At 44.7% G+C, this 20122-nt stretch overlaps 1 protein-coding gene across 1 annotated transcript in view; it reads right to left on the bottom strand.

The window, feature by feature from the left end:
* LOC121578080 (dihydropyridine-sensitive L-type skeletal muscle calcium channel subunit alpha-1) overlaps positions 1-19729 on the bottom strand; it is a 35075-nt gene extending 15346 nt beyond the window's left edge. Inside the window, exons 1-18 of the mRNA XM_041892173.2 lie at positions 19207-19729; positions 16676-16781; positions 13323-13462; positions 12980-13122; positions 10339-10491; positions 10034-10239; positions 8944-9047; positions 8617-8762; positions 8399-8480; positions 8072-8232; positions 3133-3358; positions 2461-2668; positions 2053-2173; positions 1647-1861; positions 1355-1424; positions 1107-1239; positions 327-456; positions 1-12 (exon numbers count right to left, since the gene is read on the bottom strand). The exon at positions 1-12 is cut by the window's left edge and continues 48 nt beyond it. Of these exons, the coding sequence (XP_041748107.1) occupies positions 1-12; positions 327-456; positions 1107-1239; positions 1355-1424; positions 1647-1861; positions 2053-2173; positions 2461-2668; positions 3133-3358; positions 8072-8232; positions 8399-8480; positions 8617-8762; positions 8944-9047; positions 10034-10239; positions 10339-10491; positions 12980-13122; positions 13323-13462; positions 16676-16781; positions 19207-19397 (2547 nt within the window). The 5' untranslated portion in view covers positions 19398-19729. The remainder of the gene's footprint in view (positions 13-326; positions 457-1106; positions 1240-1354; positions 1425-1646; positions 1862-2052; positions 2174-2460; positions 2669-3132; positions 3359-8071; positions 8233-8398; positions 8481-8616; positions 8763-8943; positions 9048-10033; positions 10240-10338; positions 10492-12979; positions 13123-13322; positions 13463-16675; positions 16782-19206) is intronic.
* Positions 19730-20122: the final 393 nt, after the last annotated feature.

Here is a 20122-nt window from a genome sequence, read left to right as displayed (position 1 = left end):
GGAGGCCAGCACCTACACAGGAGAGACAGGGGAACATGACAACGTGGATAGATTCATTTCAGAGCAGTATCAGTGCACCAGAGTCCTTTAGCAGAATCTCTAGTATGGGCCTCCTTATAGTCTAGGAAAGTCAGTATGTGTACATTTAAGACAGTGATGCTTTATCTACTTTGCTCATACAATACAGAGCAATAAAGTAGAGAAAACCCCTTTGTGTCAGTTATGCTGTCAAGATTCTATCCCTTTCTGCTTTCTTTACTGAAACAAAAGTGATTTTCCATCTGAGATAAGGGGGTGAATGATACAGCAGGCATGTCTGTGGGCACCTGGTTCCTGAAGGACATGGGGTCGATGGGGTCCTCGGCGGCTAGGGAGATGCTGCTGAGGAGGATGAAGAGGAGGATGGTGTTGGTGAAGGTGGTGGCGTTGATGATGCGGTGGCTCAGCTTACGGAACCTGGAGGGTGACGCAGTTTACATCACAGGCTGCAGACTTCTATACAGAGTGACTTACAGTCAAGTAAGGACGCTTAAACAACCATATAATACCAACATCATAATCCATTCCTCATCATCGTCATCATCACCATCATCACCATCCTAATTACTTCATCCTCATCCTCATCCTCATCCTCATCCTCATCCTCATCCTCATCATCCTCATCCTCATCATCATCATCATCACATTTGACATTTCTTTATCCTCCATTTTTAGCAGACACTCTTATCCAGAGCGACTTACACTCAGTGCATTCAACTGAGGGCAGCATTTCCCAAACTCGGTCCTGAGTTCCCGCTTGGGTGTACGTTTTGGTTTTTGATGATGATCTTGGTTATTTAAATCAGCTGTGTAGTGCTAGGGCAAAAAACAAAATGTGCACCCAGTGGGGGCCCCAGGACCGAGCTTGGGAAACCCTGAACTAAGGTAGATAAAACCACTACATATCACCACTACATCATCATCAACATAAGCATCACCATCATCATCATATTCATCATCACCATCATCACCTTCATCATCATAATCATCGTCACCATAATAATCATCATCATCATCATCATCATCATCATCATCATCATCATCATCACCATCATCATCATCATTACTTGTTCTGAGGGCTGAAGATGTAGAAGGAGCTGGCCTCTGGAATAGGCACCACCTCCTCCTTCAGCTGCAGGTCTGCCATTGGTCGGGGCCTCGGGGCGTCAGGGATATCAGGCTCTTCCTCCTCATCATCACCTGGACAACAGAAAGAACAGAAGAACGTGACACATGTTCTAAATTCTAAATTCTGTGAGATCCAGATTCCATTGGCATGAATGTACCAAGAGGTGTGTGAGAGAATGGGATATACCAGGAAAGTCAGCAGGGGGGAAGGGGTCCTTGATCTCATTCACGTTGGACTCAAACTCATCTACTTTCAACTGTGACATAAACAAACAAAAATATGAGAGGGAGCATGGGTTCTAATCCCACAGGTTACACTGACGCCCACCGTGGGGCAGGTCTTTCCGTAGACAATAGTTGACTGTGTGTAATATCTGGGCCTGTATTAATAAAGCATCTCAGAGTAGGAGTGCTGATCTAGGATCAGGTCCTCCCTGTCCTTATTATAATCGTTCTATTATGATCTTATGGGCCCTGACCTTGGCTGTAGTAGGGATGCCCTCTATTTTAGCCCTCTCTGCTGCCAGCTTCTTGGCCAGGAGGGCCTTCTCCTCTGTGGCCTTGTCAGGCATGTTAGCCCTGAGCAGCTTCTTGCGTTTTTTCTCCTCAGACTTCTCCTTCTGGGCCATGGTCAGACTCTCGGCCTCCGCCAGGTTGTCCACGGCGATGGCCAGGAACACATTCAGCAGGATGTCTGAGGGCTAGGGGTCAAAGGTCATTACAGTATGAAATGTAAGAGAGACACTTATTTACCCAAGGACAGTATGTCAATCTGATTTCTGTCTGATAGAGGGGTTGACTGAGTTTGGTTGGTTTTAGTTTAGACTAGTAATTCATGTGTTCAGACTCAACGCAGACACACAGCACACAGCACATAGAGGATACAGTTTCCGCAGACGAAGAGGATGATGAAGTAGATGCTGACGAGGATCCCGGGCATGGTGGGACCGCCATGTGCCATGATGCCATCATACATCACAGCGTTCCAGTCCTCCCCCGTCAGGATCTAACAGAGAGCGAGAGAGAGAGAGAGAGAGAGAGAGAGAGAGAGAGAGAGAGAGAGAGAGAGAGAGAGAGAGAGAGAGAGAGAGAGAGAGAGAGAGAGAGAGAGAGAGAGAGAGAGAGGCAAATGATTGGCCTTTTCCAGAGGGAATAAAACAAAACGCAAGCGCTAATGTCCAACATTTATATATAATACAGCTTCAAATGCTCCTTCAGATGGCCATATCATCCTTCACACATTTAGTGTGATAATTGTGTTATAATAATGATTGTAACTGTATTTCTCCCTACCTGGAAGACACTGATGAGGGCCTGGGGGAAGCTGTCAAAGGTGCTGCGGGGTTTGGGCTGGTTGGGGAAGTTGAACTTGCCTCCGAACACCTGCATGCCCAGCAGGGAGAAGATGACGATGAAGAGGAAGAGGAGGAGGAGCAGAGAGGCGATGGACTTTGTGGAGTTCAGCAGGGATACCACTAAGTTACTGAGAGATGTCCAGTACCTGACACACACACACACAGAGAAAGAGAGAGAGAGAGAGAGAGAGAGAGAGAGAGAGAGAAAGAGAGAGAGAGAGAGAGAGAGAGAGAGAGAGAGAGAGAGAGAGAGAAAGAGAGAGAGAGCGAGAGAGAATGTCTTTGTTCTTTTGGAACTTCTGAGTGTAATGTTTACTGTTAATATTTATTGTTTATTTCACTTTTGTTTACTCTCTACTTCACATGCTTTGGCAATGTTAACATACCTTTCCCATGCCAATAAAGCCCTTAAATTGAAAATTGAAATTTAATTGAGAGAGAGACGGGGGGGGACTTCCTGAGTATCTATTGCCCTCTGGGGGATGGGGATGTAACACACAATCAATCAATTAACTGGACCAATCTGGAGAGCCGTGGTGTGTGCAGGCTTTTGGTCCAGTCCACCACTAACACACCTGAAAACCTAATGTAGCCTAATGTAAAGTCTTACTTGGTGACTTTGAGAAGCCTTAGCAGTCGAATGCAGCGCAGCACGGAGATGCCCATGACGGTCATGACATCCATGCGGACCAGGATGAGTTCCAGAATGCCGGTGGAGACCACGAAGCAGTCGAAGCGGTTGAACAGAGACATGAAGTATTGCTGCATGCCCAGAGCGTACATCTTTATAAACATCTCAATGGCAAACAGAGACAACAGAACCTTGTTGGCAGTGTCTGGGAGGGGGGAGAGAGTGGGAGAGGCAGGGGGAGAGAGTGGGAGAGGCAGGGAGAGAGAGAGAGCGAGAGAGAGAGAGAGAGAGAGAGAGAGAGAGAGAGAGAGAGAGAGAGAGAGAGAGAGAGAGAGAGAGAGTCTGAATTACTGCATGTGTTAACCATGGCATAGACCACACAGATGCTGGGATTGTCAGTGTGATGCTAGCCTCGGCTTCCAGGCCTCGCTCACGTTGTTCTCCAGAACCTGGGGAAGTTGATATTGGAATAGTATATATACTTTGAAAAGAAGGTTGACGACATCCGATCCTCGTTTGTTAAGTCTAATGACACTGCTGGTCCTACTCACACTGCCCTACCCTATGCTTTGACTTCTTTCTCCCCTCTCTCTCCAGATAAAATCCTGCGACTTGTGACTGCAGGCCGCCCAACAACCTGCCCGCTTGACCCCATCCCCTCCTCTCTTCTCCAGACCATCTCCGGTGACCTTCTCCCCTACCTCACCTCGCTGATCAACTCATCCTTGACCGCTGGCCATGTCCCTTCCGTCTTCAAGAGAGCGAGAGTTGCTCCCCTTCTCAAAAAACCAACACTCGATCCCACTGATGTCAACAACTACAGACCAGTATCCCTTCTTTCTTTCTTTCCAAAACTATTGAGCGTACCGTCTTTAGCCAACTCTCTTGCTATCTCTCTCAGAATGACCTTCTTGATCCAAACCAGTCAGGTTTCAGGACTGGTCATTCAACTGAGACTGCTCTTCTCTGTGTCACGGAGGCTCTCCGCACTGCTAAAGCTAACTCTCTCTCCTCTGCTCTTGTCCTTCTAGACCTGTCTGCTGCCTTTGATACTGTGAACCATCAGATCCTCCTCTCCACCCTCTCCGAGCTGGGCATCTCCGGCGCGGCTCACTCCTGGATTGCGTCCTACCTGACCGGTCGCTCCTACCAAGTGGCGTGGCGAGAAGCTGTCTCCGCACCACGTGCTCTCACCACTGGTGTCCCCAGGGCTCAGTTCTAGGCCCTCTCCTTTTCTCCCTATACACCAAGTCACTTGGCTCTGTCATATCCTCACATGGCCTCTCCTATCATTGCTACGCTGACGATACACAACTAATCTTCTCCTTTCCCCCTTCTGATAACCAGGTGGCGAATCGCATCTCTGCATGTCTGGCAGACATATCAGTATGGATGACGGATCACCACCTAAAGCTGAACCCTGGCAAGACGGAGCTGCTCTTCCTCCCGGGGAAGGACTGCCCGTTCCATGATCTCGCCATCACGGTTGACAACTCCGTTGTGTCCTCCTCCCAGAGTGCGAAGAGCCTTGGCGTGACCCTGGACAACACCCTGTCGTTCTCCGCTAACATCAAGGCGGTGACCCGCTCCTGCAGGTTCATGCTCTACAACATTCGGAGAGTACGACCCTGCCTTACACAGGAAGCGGCACAGGTCCTAATCCAGGCACTTGTCATCTCCCGTCTGGACTACTGCAACTCGCTGTTGGCTGGCCTCCCTGCCTGTGCCATTAAACCCCCTACAACTCATCCAGAATGCCGCAGCCCGTCTGGTGTTCAACCTTCCCAAGTTTTCTCACGTCACCCCCCTCCTCCACACACTCCACTGGCTTCCAGTTGAAGCTCGCATCCGCTACAAGACCATGGTGCTTGCCTATGGAGCAGTGAGGGGAACGGCACCTCTGTACCTTCGGGGCTTTGATCAGTCCCTACACCCAAACGAGGGCATTGCGTTCATCCACCTCTGGCCTGCTGGCTCCCCTTCCTCTGCGGAAGCATAGTTCCCGCTCAGCCCAGTCAAAACTGTTCGCTGCTCTGGCACCCCAATGGTGGAACAAGCTCCCTCACGACGCCAGGACAGCGGAGTCACTCACCACCTTCCGGAGACATTTGAAACCCCACCTCTTTAAGGAATACCTGGGATAGGATAAAGTAATCCTTCTACCCCCCAAAATTGTAAAATGGTTATCCCACTGCCTATAGGGTGAATGCACCAATTTGTGAGTCGCTCTGTTTAAGAGCGTCTGCTAAATGACGTAAATGTGCCCTTGAGCAAGGCACTTAACCCTAATTGCTCCTGTAAGTCGCTCTGGATAAGAGCGTCTGCTAAATGACTAAAATGTAAATGTAAATAGTAGGTATGAGTGGAGTGCTGATTGCCAGCTGCTGCTGGCTGATTGGCTGTGAGTAGATGTAGAACAACAACCACCCCTTCCATCGCTCTTCAGAAGCACAAATTATCCAAAGTAAGCTAATTTACAATGCTAGCATTACTAGCATACTATATATGAAAAATATATACACTACCGGTCAAAAGTTTTAGAACAAGGGTTTTTCTTTATTTGTACTATTACTACAGAATAATAGTGAAGACATCAAAACTATAAAATAACACATGTAGTAACCAAAAAAGTGTTAAACAAATTAAAATATATTTCATATTTGATATTCTTCAAATAGCCACCCTTTGCCTTGATGACAGCTTTGCACACTCTTGGCATTCTCTCAACCAGCTTAATGAGGTAGTCACCTGGAATACATTTCAATTAACAGGTGTGCCTTCTTAAAAGTTAATTTGTGGAATTTATTTCCTTCTTAATGCATTTGACCCAATCAGTTGTGTTGTGACAAGGTAGGGGGGGTATACAGAAGATAGCCCTATTTGGTAAAAGACCAAGTCCATATTAGGGCTCCCGAGTGGCACAGCGGTCTAAGGCACTGCATCTCAGTGCTTGAAGCGTCACTAGAGACCCCCTGGTTCGATTCCAGGCTGTATCACAACCGGCCGTGATTGGGAGTCCCATAGGGCGGCGCACAATTGGCCCAGCGTCGTCCGGGTTTGGCCGGTGTAGGCCGTCATTGTAAATAAGAATCTGTTCTTAACTGACTTGCCTAGTTAAATAAAGGTTAAATAAAATACAAATAAGAAATTAATAAAAATGAAAGTCAGTCAATATGGAACATTTCAAGAACTTTGAAAGTTTCTTCAAGTGCAGTTGCAAAAACCATCAAACACTATGATGAACACTATGATGAAACACTATGAAGACCGCAACAGGAATGGAAGACCCAGAGTTACCTCTGCTGCAGAGGATAAGTTCATTAGAGTTACCAGCCTCAGAAATTGCAGCCCAAAAAAATGCTTCACAGAGTTCAAGTAACAGACACAACTCAACTTCAACTGTTCAGAGGAGACTGTGTGAATCAGGCCTACATGGTCAAATTGCTGCAAAGAAACTACTACTAAAGGACACCAATAAGAAGAAGAGACATGCTTGGGCCAAGATTCACGAGCAATGGACATTAGACCGGTGGAATTGTGTCCATTGGTCTGATGAGTCCAAATTGGAGATTTGTGGTTCCAACCGCCGTGTTTTTGTGAGACGCGGTGTGGGTGAAAGGATGATCTCCGCATGTGTATTTCCCACCATAAACCATGGAGGAGGAGGTGTTAAGGTGTGGGGGTGCTTTGCTGGTGACACTGTCTGTGATTTATTTAGAATTCAAGGCACACTTAACCAGCATGGATACCACAGCATTCTGCAGCGATACGCCATCCCATCTGGTTTGGGCTTAGTGGGACTATCATTTGTTTTTCAACAGGACAATGACCCAACACACCTCCAGGCTGTGTAAGGGCTATTTGACCAAGAAGGAGAGTGATGGTGTGCTGCATCAGATGACCTGGCCTCCACAATCCCCCGACCTCAACCAAATTGAGATGGTTTGGGATAAGTCGGACTGCAGAGTGAAGGAAAAGCAGCTAACAAGTGCTCAGGATATGTGGGAACTCCTTCAAGACTGTTGGATCAGCATTTCAGGTGAAGCTAGTTGAGAGAATGCCAAGAGTGTGCAAAGCTGTCATCAAGGCAAAGGGTGGCTATTTGAAGAATCTCAAATATGAAATATATTTAGATTTGTTTAACACTTTTTTGGTTACTACATGATTCCATGTGTTATATCATAGTTTTGATGTCTTCACTATTATTCTACAATGTAGAAAATGGTAAAAATTAAGACCCTTGAATGAGTAGGTGTTCTAAAACTTTTGACCGGTAGTGTATATAATTTTTTTGAAATGACACTACCCCACGTGAGCACAAGTTTGAACGTGCTTATTCCAACTGTGGGGAGGGGTAAACGGCTTGAATACACTCCACCTTCTTTTAGCCTTTTCTGACAATAACTTCCACAGGCTTTCATGCCAAGGTGAGGTGAGAGCCTGGTAGAGGTTAGTGTGACGCTAACAGTAGAGCTTCCTCCAATGTTCCTGTCCATACTGGGCTCGATCTAGGGATCCTCCAATCGCAAACACACGTGACAGCTTTCCTTGACAACGTACCAACCAATTGAGCTATAGAAAAGTATCCAATTCGCTAGCTCCATTGGCGACATTTTAAGCTAAGTGTGGAGTGAGCTTACGGCATGTATATGTGTTTATTTTATAGATATGCTTGCAATATACCCACCTTGCAACTTGTGAGTTTATTCTATAGATATGTGTAGATATGCTATAGATATATGTAAACATGTGTAGACATGTGTAGACATGCTATAGATATGTGTAGATATGCTATAGATATGTGTAGATATGTGTAGATATATGTAGATATGTGTAGATATGTGTAGATATGCTATAGATATGTCTAGATATGCTATAGATATGTCTAGATATGCTATAGATATGTGTAGATACTGACCTTGCCACTCAGTGAGTTGCTGGGACTGCTTGTGGTGTTCAGTAGCGATGGCCAGCGTGTTCAGAAACACCAGAAAGATCACCCACCAGTAGAACATACGGGATTTCACATACACAAGACACTTACGCCGGAAGAAAATGTTCCATTTACGAGCAAGCTTGCTGAACAGGGCGAGTGAGCGATGAGGGAGAGGAGGAGAGGAGAGGAGGAGAGGAGATGAAGAGATGTCATGTTAGAATGAGATGTGCCAGACTCATGAGGTCTGTTTTCCTTTCATCAAAACACCTGAGTGTTGTCCCAGTCAGAGGCAGGTGTTGGAGTACTTACTAGTAGTACATCATTTTTTGCATGGTGTCCATGTCCTTTAGACTCCCTGCCTCGGATTCTCCATCCTCCAGGGGTAGCAGGCCTGGGGACAAGATACACTGATGTCACTGCATGGTGTTTGCAAAGGGCTGACTCATATTCTACTCTTCTATTCTATTATATTCTACTCTACTTTATCCTATTGTGTGTTGGTGATAGGGTTAGGAAGTCATAAGTACCCTGTCCCTCCCCGTCGGCGTCCATGACTTCGGCCTGTGTGATCCACTCCATGTAGCCCTTCAGATCCTCATCCAGCTGCTGGGTCTCCCTCATCTCTGTGTACTCTCCACGCGCTTTACCCTTCTCTCGCTCCTTAGTGAATTCACTGATGGAGGTGAAAGAGAGAGAGAAAATATAAAAATGAGAGAAATGGAGGAGAAAGCGAGATAGAGAGAAAATGTAAGTGAGAGAGGTGGATTGGGAAAAAGAGACATAGAAGGACAAGACAGTGAGGGAAATGGAAGGTAATAGAGAGGCAGGTGATGTGTGTGTGGGTGTCCTCTTACCCACTGAGCACGCCCAGGACCAGGTTGAGCACAAAGAAGGAGCCAACCAAGATGAGAGTCAGAAAATACATCCACGGCCACTCCATACCTATAGCATCATTCACCTGGGACACAGAGATAGAGAGATGGGGAGAGAGAGAGAGAAAGAGAGAGAGAGAGAGAGAGAGAGAGAGAGAGAGAGAGAGAGAGAGAGAGAGAGAGAGAGAGAGAGAGAGAGAGAGAGAGAGAGAGAGAGAGAGAGAGAGAGAGAGATGGAGAGACAGAGGAAGAGCGATGGAGAGATGGAGAGAGACAGAAAGAGAGACGGGGAGAGAGAACGAGAGAGAACGAGAGAGTGAGAGAAAGAGAGATGGAGAGACAGAGACGGGGAGAGAGAGAGAGAGAGAGAGAGAGAGAGAGAGAGAGAGAGAGAGAGAGAGAGAGAGAGAGAGAGAGAGAGAGAGAGAAAGAAAGAAAGAAAGAAAGAAAGAAAGAAAGAAAGAAAGAAAGAAAGAAAGAAAGAAAGAAAGAAAGAAAGAAAGAAAGAAAGAAAGAAAGAGAGATGTGGAGAGAGAGAGAGGGAGAGATATATATATATATATATATATATATATATATATATATAGAGAGAGAGAGAGAGAGAGAGAGAGAGAGAGAGAGAGAGAGAGAGAGAGAGAGAGAGAAAGAAAGAAAGAAAGAAAGAGAGATGGAGAGATGGAGAGACAGATAGACATGAGTGATAGTACAGGTATGGCCTACATTAAGTGAGGTAATTTAAAAGAAAAGAGAAACCTGCACACTGCTCTTGCAATTATCACTGTTTTTTATTTAAGCTTATGTGTCGGCCTCTTGGCTTTCGTCAGAGCTTTTGACGAATGCCAAGAGGCCGATAGGTAACTGTCAATAAAAAAGAGTGATACTAGCAAGAGCAGTGCACGGGTTTCTCTTTTCTTTTACGTTACCTCTTTCTTACCATGCACCTGCAACCAGATAGCTCAGATGTGTGAGTGCCTTTTTGAAATTTGAACTATACTCAGTGGGGGAAATCAGAGTAATACAATACAGTAGTAATATACAGTATATGGGTATAGGGGGTGATGTAACACAGTACCCAGTAGAGCACGTCGGTCCAGCCCTGGGTAGTGATGCACTGGTAGACAGTGAGCATAGCGAAGCCCAGGTTGTCAAAGTGTGTGATGCCGTTGTTGGGTCCGGCCCAGCCTGCCCTACACTCTGTCCCGTTGATGGTGCAACGCCGACCGTTACCAGCCTGGGCACAAGGAGAGGGCTTCTCATTCTCCACTATGGCTATGATATCTGATGGACAACGGGGGAGAAGATATAGGCAGGGTGAGTGTGTGTGTGTGTGTGTGTGTGTGTGTGTGTGTATGCATACATGTGTGGTCTGTTCCCTACTTGTGCCTGTGTAGTAGCAGGTTTTGTGCATCTTGCACTTGAAGAGCTCCAGTCCCACGATAGCATAGATGGTGACCATGAAGAAGACCAGCAGGGAGATATGGAACAGAGGTAGCATGGACTTCAGGATGGAATTCATCACCACCTGCAGGCCTGGAGGGTGACCACACATTTTAAACGTCATAGTCCTAGTAGTTGACCAATGTAAATACATGTTTAATTAACAAAATCAGACTGCAAACTCATTGGAATGATCCAAATCAAGTTGTTTTTGACACTAGCATTGTTGCTGAAGGAAAGTGTTTTTGGATGTGGTTGTGGTGAAGTAAGCACTGGGCTCCTCTCACAACCAATATGCTCTCTGCTTCCCGCCAATTTGGGTGCACTCATTATTTTGCCCTGTGTTTTTGTTAAGTGTTTATCAATTCCCCGCTAAATATATCACAAGTTAATTTACCGTTAATCCCCGTCATTTCCCAGTAATTTAGAACATTCACATTTGCTTATATCAATCATTTCTGTTCATTCATTAAACGTATTAGGCTAGGGCTATCGCATTAATTCACTGTTTCCATACTAAGAATTTAGACACATTGTTTGCAGAGTTTACAAACTAGGCTATGCTACACTTGTGAGAAATAAGTTTTGGTTTATTTAATTTCATTTAAGAGTTTTTGTCAATTTCTCCAATGTCTTTTGTTTGGGGCGCTCCCTGTGTGTCTGGTTTCTCCATCATGCCAAGGCACCAAATACTGAGTTAGCACGCAACAAATACGTGGTGTCACGTGACTCCTCAGAGTCAGTAACCCAGGCTTACTGTGAGTTGACGTGGTGTCACGTGACTCCTCAGAGTCAGTAACCCAGGCCTACTGTGAGTTGACATGGTGTCACGTTACTCCTCAGAGTCAGTAACCCAGGCCTACTGTGAGTTGACGTGGTGTCACGTTACTCCTCGAGTCAGTAACCTAGGCCTACTGTGAGTTGAGATAAAAATGTTCAGTTTAGGAACTGTGATGATATATCATAATTAAGTCTAATTTTGATGAATTTATGAATGTAATGATTAATATGCAAACTGTCCTAAATGAACCAGTTTCTCGTAATTGCCAATTTGGTTGGGCCCAGTGCATACAGTAGGCCTAGTGTTTGAGGTCCTGAGAGGCAGATTCATTTAGGTTTTTCAAGGGGAGGCTGTCCTGCCCTATTTACACTCAAAAAATTAGGGGTTCAACAAGGGTTCTTCTAAAATCCTCAAAGTTCTTCAAAGAACCTTAGGGTTCTTGGCACTGAAAATGGCCCCCAAAAGGTTATTCCAAGAACCCCATAGGCGGTGGGGTTAATCGAGGAACCTCCTTAGTTGGTGGGGGTTCTTGAAGGAACCTAACTGCCCAACTGAAACATTTGGATTTACATTTGAAAGGACAGCACTTGCAGGCACTTAACTGAAAAATGTAAAGATCTCCTAAATTTAAGGCAAGGTTTGTCCCTTGTATGATCTAAATTGATATTGTTTTATGATGATACCATCTATCTTTTCATATTTGTGCAAATCTTTCTAAAACAGAAAATGGACACAATTCAATGGATATCAATCAACAATGAGGTAAGAATATGTTGGCTATAAGAATATGTTGAAGGCTAGCTGTATTGGGTGCAGATGACTGAACTGCTCACTTTTGTGTCTGTGTCTGCAGGTATACAGACAAGGAGGCATACAAAGGTAAGTCAATTGGTATTGGTATGTTATGTAGATCACATTTAACATCCTCCTTCCTTACCTCGTCAATGTATATCCCATAGGCCTCTACATTATGGACAAGGTATGTATATGAAAACCATTATCAAAACAGTTTTTGTCATTCACATTTACCACAAAAACCAAGGTATGAATACTGTTGTGTGCGTGTTTTGTTAATCATCTGTATAACTACTATTTTTTGGATTCACGGACTTCACCCTCCCTACACCTCTGATGAATATAACAGGAAACCTGCTCGATCACCATGCACTGCAAAATCATTCTGGCTATGGATACAGAGAACATCAACACATTAACATCAACATGCCAGAAGATATACCCATTGGACTTTGGTTGTTCTGCTGGGAGTTTACCTCATATTTTGATTTTTTTATTCTGCTTTGCCACTAAAATCACAATAAACACTGAGAACTAAAATATTGTGTTAATGTTGTTATTGTTATGCATATTATTATTATTATTAATAATAATAACAGGGGAGGGGGGTAGTTCAAAAATGTACCCCAAAAGGTTATTCAAACGGTTATTTGAGGATCCATTAAAAGAGGTTCTTTGAAGAACCCTTGAAAAGGGTTCTTCAAATAACTTATAGGGGTTCCCCCACAGTTTCAATTTGAAGAACCCCTAAAGGATACTCCAGGAACCTTTTTTTTTTAGAGTGCACCTGTGTCCGTTCAGGACAGGTTAGGCCTGATTCAGAGGCTATTTATTTTGTCTGTTGCCATTGTATCTATATTGTAAAACTCTGATGACTTTTTGTTTGAATATTTTGTATTATATGGATCACCAACACTTGTAAATAAATCTACACCTTATCCTGCCTTTTGCTGATTTGCTGCCCTTACGACTGCTACAAGGTCCCTATTTTACAGTGATCCTTACTGGGGACTCCAGAGACAAGCCTGAGGGGCCGGAGCACCCTGAACGCTCTGAGGGCCTTCATATCGAAGCCTCCTCCCTTCTCCCCTGGTTGAGCCTCCACACCACTGATATAGGTGATGGAGTCACCGATGACTGCGAATAGCCTGGAGAGGGAGAGAAGGGGGAGAGGATAGAGAGAGGGGAGAGGAGAGAGGAGAGGCAGAGGGGAGAAGTTCAAAGATAGAGGAGCACGAATAGCGAGTACATAGAGAGATAAACAATATCATGTAGGGCCACAGAAAGAAAAGTTATAGCATGACAGTACATGAACATTTCCATCTCCATATCCATCGTCCCTACTTACCCCACAGACACACAGACAAAGTCCAGTATGTTCCAACAGTTCCGTAGATATGCATTCTCGTGAAATAGAAATCCATAGGCTACTATCTTTAGAAAGCACTCTATGGAGAACACGATGAGGAAGATGTACTCCAGACTTTCCTGTCAAACATCAATGAAGACGTGTTAGGGTATCATGATGTACTAACTCCAGTTCCCATAATTCTATGTGTAATGGAGTACAATTCATTGATTCTGCTTGGTAACAAATGCTCCAAATACGTTATAGCTGATGGCTAGTTTGTGAGGGTTTAGGAGTCAATGACACAACAACCATTTCTAGTATATTATTTTTACACTACACAGGGAATATTGAGTCATTTTTCGAGTATTTACAAGAGTTAATCTGACTGAGTCATTGATTCTGCTTGGTAAAAATCCCCCAGCCCAGTATAGCTCCCTGATGCGTTGTGTATTTGTGTCTCTCCTCTCCCATTACAGGCCAGGCATCCAGGGAATGGCCCCGCTGACTAACAACTGAGCACCTCAGAGCTTAGGTCCCTAAAATGGCACCTGCTCACTCACCGCCCTGTCTGATTTTATTAACCCTTCACATCCCTCACACAATACTCAGCAGCCAGGTATCCCTCCAGACAGAGCTTCCTTATCTCAGTGGGACTTATCGTTAGAGATAATGGTTATTAGTATAACAAATGATCTGCCTTCATTTTTTATCTACAAAGCAGTATATCAATTAATCAGGCTACTTATTTGTATTTGTACTGTCTGTTCAATAGGAGCTCTTGACTTGCAAGACATCTAATATGTGTATACTTTTGTGCCTGTATCATAACTTGGCAAATGAACTTAAACTTGAACATGAAATGTGATCTTGAGCATGGGCAAGCGATAAATAAGAAAACAAATAGTAATAAGTTGGTGATGACGGATACACTAACAAGTGGCCATGGGTAACATGTTCTACTTGAGGCGTGATTTCTTAATAGGGTCTGACTATTCAGCCCACCAGGGTAAGGGCATGTGTAAGGAGTTTCACAGCGTAAAAACAGTACTTTGAATAAAGCTTCAAAGTGCTGTACTGTATGTAGCACAGTGAACCTAAATTACATTGGGGTTAGATTCTGTCAAGTCATGAACATTCCTATAGGGGCATTTATAGAATGTGTCTTTGGGTTTCACACACTAACACAAACACACACACACACACACACACTCTGCACGCACACATATTGATTACATGATGCGGCTCAACAGTGGCGTCACACATTCCTCTGGTGCCCCACTGAGTCCGTGGTGGTGTGGTAGGAGGACTGAAGACGGCCGGTCTATATATAAAGCCTTTACACACCCAGCTGAGGGGAGGGGACCAGGGGGAGGGGACCTTGTTGGGGGGGGAGCACCTGTCCCTCTCAGTCAGCTGGGTCAAGGACATTATGCAGCATGGACAGGGCCAGTCTCTCTATGGGTCTGTGCTTTACAGGTAAAAAGCTTTTGTAACCTGATGGCCACTGCTCTGGTGTGAACAGAGTCCCTCTGTCTCTGACATCACACTGTGGCCCAGGTTAAGATCCCGGATATAGAATCATGGAATTGGAATCCGTAGAACAGACATCATGACTAGAAGGAACAAATTATGTTTTTTAAGCCAAGAGTCCATTTTGGAATCGGTTGCATCAAGCTCACAGCTATACATCTTTACTCTGCTGTAGCCTAAGCTGCAACTGCAAACATGTCAAGTTTGAATCTGGCCCACTGCTATTTCAGCAACTCTATGAAACTCTCTTTCCTCTCTATCTATCCTATCCAATAAACAAAACATAGGAGAGGGGTGGGACTGTCCCACTCTTTAAAAAAAAAGAGAAGAAGAAAAATAAATGTTGCCATGCTACTGTAGCTTCTCAACAGAGAGGACGCAACACAGCCTCAGTCTGTATTTCCTTCATAATACTGTTTTGGTGGCTACTCTCTAGTGGATGTCTGTGAGCTAAAAATATCAGCCTTTATTAGGGATGCAAAAATATCCTCTTGGAGATGGCCTTTGATGGGTAGACAACTTAGCTCTAGTACAATCTGACCCAGCATTTTACAGCCTATAATAACTGAGACCACTATAATTATCCATAACAGTATTACAACTAGTACACCACAGTATAACAACACTATAACAGCACTTGTAAATCTTGCACTGATGTTACATTAAAAAAAACGTATTTTTCTTTTCAGTACACACAAGATTTGAAAAGTGCACATTCAGCCATGGCAAAAGGTGAACTGTATCTTTGATCCTTCAAAAAGCCAGACCCCAAATAGCACAGGTCATTACAGTTACAGAACACCCCATCCCTTCTACCTACAGGCAGATGGAACTGAGCCTGGATCTGTGTCTCTGTAACTGTAAGTGACGGATGACTGAGATACTGCAGGCATCAGGTCAGTGGTCCGACCCCAGCCAAAACATATGGCAGCCGCTTCTCATATGGCTGATTAAGAAAACTCCACACCCCCTGACTACATGATTCTCAGTGCTAGGGTGTAGTGGGCCGAAAAGTATGTATCCCTGTTCATTCCTGTCCTTACCCTGCTACGACACAGCTGGATTCATACACCAAGCAACAGGTCACTATCAGCCCAGAGAACATGGACATCATCAGGTTTCTCTGACACACAAATACACTCATACTGTACAGTAGTCTACACTCAGACATGTCCACTGATGATGACACACAGAGATGATAGGGTGCAGGGGTTCTTCACGTCCACTTTGACAACCTCTATCTTTATCTCCTGATTGGGGACACTCAGAAATATAAATCTCTGTCTACCCATTTCTCAAATGGGCATTTTGTGGTTGATTTCATTATCTTTTTCAGACAAAAGTCAAAATGAGCAGAACTATCAGAGTTGGATAGCAGTTAGTTCCAGTATGACATCTGGCCCACAACATTTCAAGCCCTTGCTGCTAGATCAGATTGCACTGAAACTGGATTACACCAAACATCCAGGCCTTCGTGCCCATTATAAGTAATGAGAAGTGTAGCCAAGATGGCCACACTAGGCTCCAGATCCCAGTCTGCTTGATTTATGAACTGTGCTCCTACAACAGAACAGTGACCAATTTGCAGCAGGGCCACAAAATAACCAGCTCATTCACCTCCATGATCGAGGTATGAATGCGGTGCTCACTACACATTCAGACATACATGTTCTGTTTATTCATGTCAGACAGGGAGGCTTCATGTGGAAAATCCTGGTTCCCAACCTCAATTTGTTTAACCACAACTAGTAGAATAAGATGCTCTCCATCAAAAGAGATGTGAGATGGTGGGTACTGGGTCCATACGGGTCCATACTCACCAGGTTACTGTTGGTGTTGTTGCTGTCCTCATCAGGCATGGGAAGAAACACAGCCAGGGCCACACAGTTGGCAAAGATGGTCAGCAGGATGATGATCTCGAACGGTCTGAAGGCGAACACTAAGAAAAGGTTCAACGTACACTGTGTACACACATCCAGCAGATTACAGAGATGCAAGGTGTACAGTATGAATATCAGTTCAAAACAGTGAGATGCTCACAGAGTATCTAAACAGTGTGTGGGGTATGCTCATTTATTTTTCAAACACACAGGAACACACTGATATTACCTAACCAAGCAATATGGATGGATATGGATAGCTATTCCACCGTTCGAGGCCTACAGGTAGCACACATGCATCTCGATGAGATCTTTCAACCTCACCCACCCATTAGATGATTGATCTAAATAGCCTTAATAAGGTGGATGGTTTAATAGGCTACCGTAGGCCTCATAATGGAGTAAACGTGCTCTTGCTAGTTTTTTATCAGTTATTTGTCCAGGGCTACAACAAAAATGTGTGCTGTTTGGGGTTACTGGAGGAGTTGGGAAACACTAGGTTACAGGATACCTATTAACAGGGTAACCATTGCAATCTTAGCCATCTGAATCATAAAAATACGAGTCATCAATAAAGTGAGTCTGCCATATGTGTATGTCAGTGCCACCCAACCCCTCAATAGGGACTTCCCATATCTAAAACACTCTGGAAGACGTTTGAGGCCAACATAATGGGTCAGTTACAAGAAAATCAGACTTATTTACATTGCCACCTGCGGTAAAGATCAATCAATCAATCAAATGTATTTATAAAGCACTTTTTACATCAGCAGATGTCACAAAGTGCTATACAGAAACCCAGCCTAAAACTCCAAACAGCAAGCAATGCAGATGTAGAAGCACGTTGGCTAGGAAAAACACCCTAGAAAGGCAGGAACCTAGGAAGAAACCTAGAGAGGAACCAGGCTCTGAGGGGCAGACAGTCCTCTTCTGCTGTGCCGGGTGAAGATGGTGGCGAGTTCAAATATGTGGGTCCCTTCAGTACAGCACATTCAAACGGTCAATCTTGTGTAATATTACACTCCTGGATGTGTAATAAATACAAAGCCATAATCAGGGTACTATCATGGATAATGTACCACAACTATATTATTATCATGGTGTTCCCTCTCAGACTGCAGTACCCAGTCCCGCCACCAGTCTGTGTCTGAGGCAGCATTCTCTCAGCTTAGCGTGTCTGATTTTAGGCTGTGACGAGGGAGGACAGGTGTCCGTCCACCCACAGGAATATCATTACGCCGCCGCTTTAACAAGCTCATATTTGACATGTCCAAAAACGTCAATCAACGGCTTCACTGGATTATAACACATCTCGGTGGACCATTACTGCAGCCACAGTAATTACTCATTACCAAAACAGAACTGCAGCCTTGTATGTGGGATTCATTATGAACAGGGTTGAATTGGGATTCTGAGCAGTGGTGGAATTGTCCTCAAGATAATTTGCATTTACAAGATAATTCGAACAGAATTGTGTTGTCTCCCAGTCACAACCCAATATGGGTCGACTCCACTCTATCCTGATGCTACAGCATGTTGTTATAAAACCCATAGTTTGAGCCCATAACTTCTGGTACAGCAGGGCTATCAACCTGTTGCTCTGGTGCTCATGTGAACTTGAAGCCACTCTACAGATATAACCAGTGTTCAGCATGGAAACCATGTGTTTTATGTATTTGATACCATTTCACTCATTCTGCTCCAGCCATTACCACGAGCCTGTCCTCCCCAATTAAGGTACTACCAACCTCCTGTGCTGTGCTCAGTGATTTCTATGTGTATGTTGGACTGTAATGCCTGAACGTATCAGAGTAATAATCACTCTACTACTGCTATATATATATATATATATATATATATATATATATATATATATATATATTGTCCAACCGTTCGTCACCTTATTCAATACAAGACAATACGAGACTCAACTTTATAAAGAGATGACTCATCACTAACTCAGCCATTCCTCAGATCCCTGAAGCAGTTGTTCCCAAACTCTCTGCTGCTAGGACCCATTCAACGACTTCAGAGTTCTCTGTGATCCACCAAATACACAAAGCCTTACCTCTCTAACAGACCAGTCATTATCCAGACCACCATGTGGAAAACACTGCTGGGTTGCATTGGCCATCAATACAAGACCGAACTAAAGATGCATTATCTGTGTCATCAACAGTAATTTGCTATCCCGCCAGTCCACAGACAGGCTTCACTATCTGGCCATGTAAGAAACAATAGAAGTGCAGTGCTTTCAAACAATGAATGGCTAAGAGCATGACCCTGCTTCATGGTTGAAACCTTTCATATCTAGTCTGTTTGTGCTGTGTTGACAAGACAGCACAAACAGATGTGGGACCAGGCTACTTAATTTCTACATGACCCTGAGCATGGCTATCTAGTGACAACCCGTCCCTTTTTCCCACACCCTCCTGAACCCTGACCCCTGGCCCCTGACCACTAAAGGATACTTCCATTCCACGATGTTAATGGCAGCCTTTCGGAAAGGGTTCTTCAACGTGAGGAAGAAGAGGGATCGCGCAGGCCGAGGGTTTCCTCCAGTGGCCAGGAGCTTCTTTAGCTTCTCCTTCTGCTTTCTCTTCAGAGTTTCCTCGTCCATAATGTAGGACTGCAGGTTCGGTTCGCCACCACTGTCCGCCATCTTGACTCTACCTGGAAAGTTTGGATGTAGTGAAGTCGGTCGCTAAAATGGCCTCCTCAGCCAGCCAGCTACTGTACTCCCAACCTGATCTGGTCCTCCAGATATTGGCCCAAGTTGGCCCAAGTGAAGATGGTTGCCTTCTGTGCTGTATTCCACCAGGTCAGCTAGCTCAGCTAATCTAGGTCTGCTCTGACGATCTACTCCTACTAATCCTCTTCATAACCTGCTGGGTCTGCACTCCTCTCTCCTCTCTGCTGTCCGATATCTCCCTGTCCTCTTTCTTGGTCATACACTCTAGGACTGAGAGTGTCTGACTGTCTCTCTCCTGTTCCCCTCTCTCTCTCTCTCTCTCTCTCTCTCTCTCTCTCTCTCTCTCTCTCTCTCTCTCTCTCTCTCTCCCTCTCTCTCTCTCTCTCTCTCTCTCTCTCTCTCTCTCTCTCTCTCTCTCTCTCTCTCTCTCTCTCTCACTCTCTCTCCCTTTCTGAGATGACATGACTGTGCCTATCTGTGAGAGTATTGGTTGGAGGAACAGTTAGTCAGCTGAATAATAAATATAGACAATCATTGTCATTCTGCTGCAGAGGGGTGACATGGGGGACATGGGCAAAGATATATGAGAGGGGCGAGTGGGCATGGCTGAGGTATGGTGTGTATGCGTGTGGTGTGTTTGTGTATGTGTGTGTGTGTGTGTGTGTGTGTGTGTGTGTGTGTATTGGCAGGGGTGT

The sequence above is a fragment of the Coregonus clupeaformis genome, chromosome 12 (genome assembly GCF_020615455.1).
Source record: "Coregonus clupeaformis isolate EN_2021a chromosome 12, ASM2061545v1, whole genome shotgun sequence".
In the NCBI taxonomy this organism is placed as follows: Eukaryota; Metazoa; Chordata; class Actinopteri; order Salmoniformes; family Salmonidae; genus Coregonus; species Coregonus clupeaformis.
The sequence above is the reverse complement of the archived record's forward strand: the minus strand, read 5'-3'. Positions and strand labels throughout refer to the sequence as shown.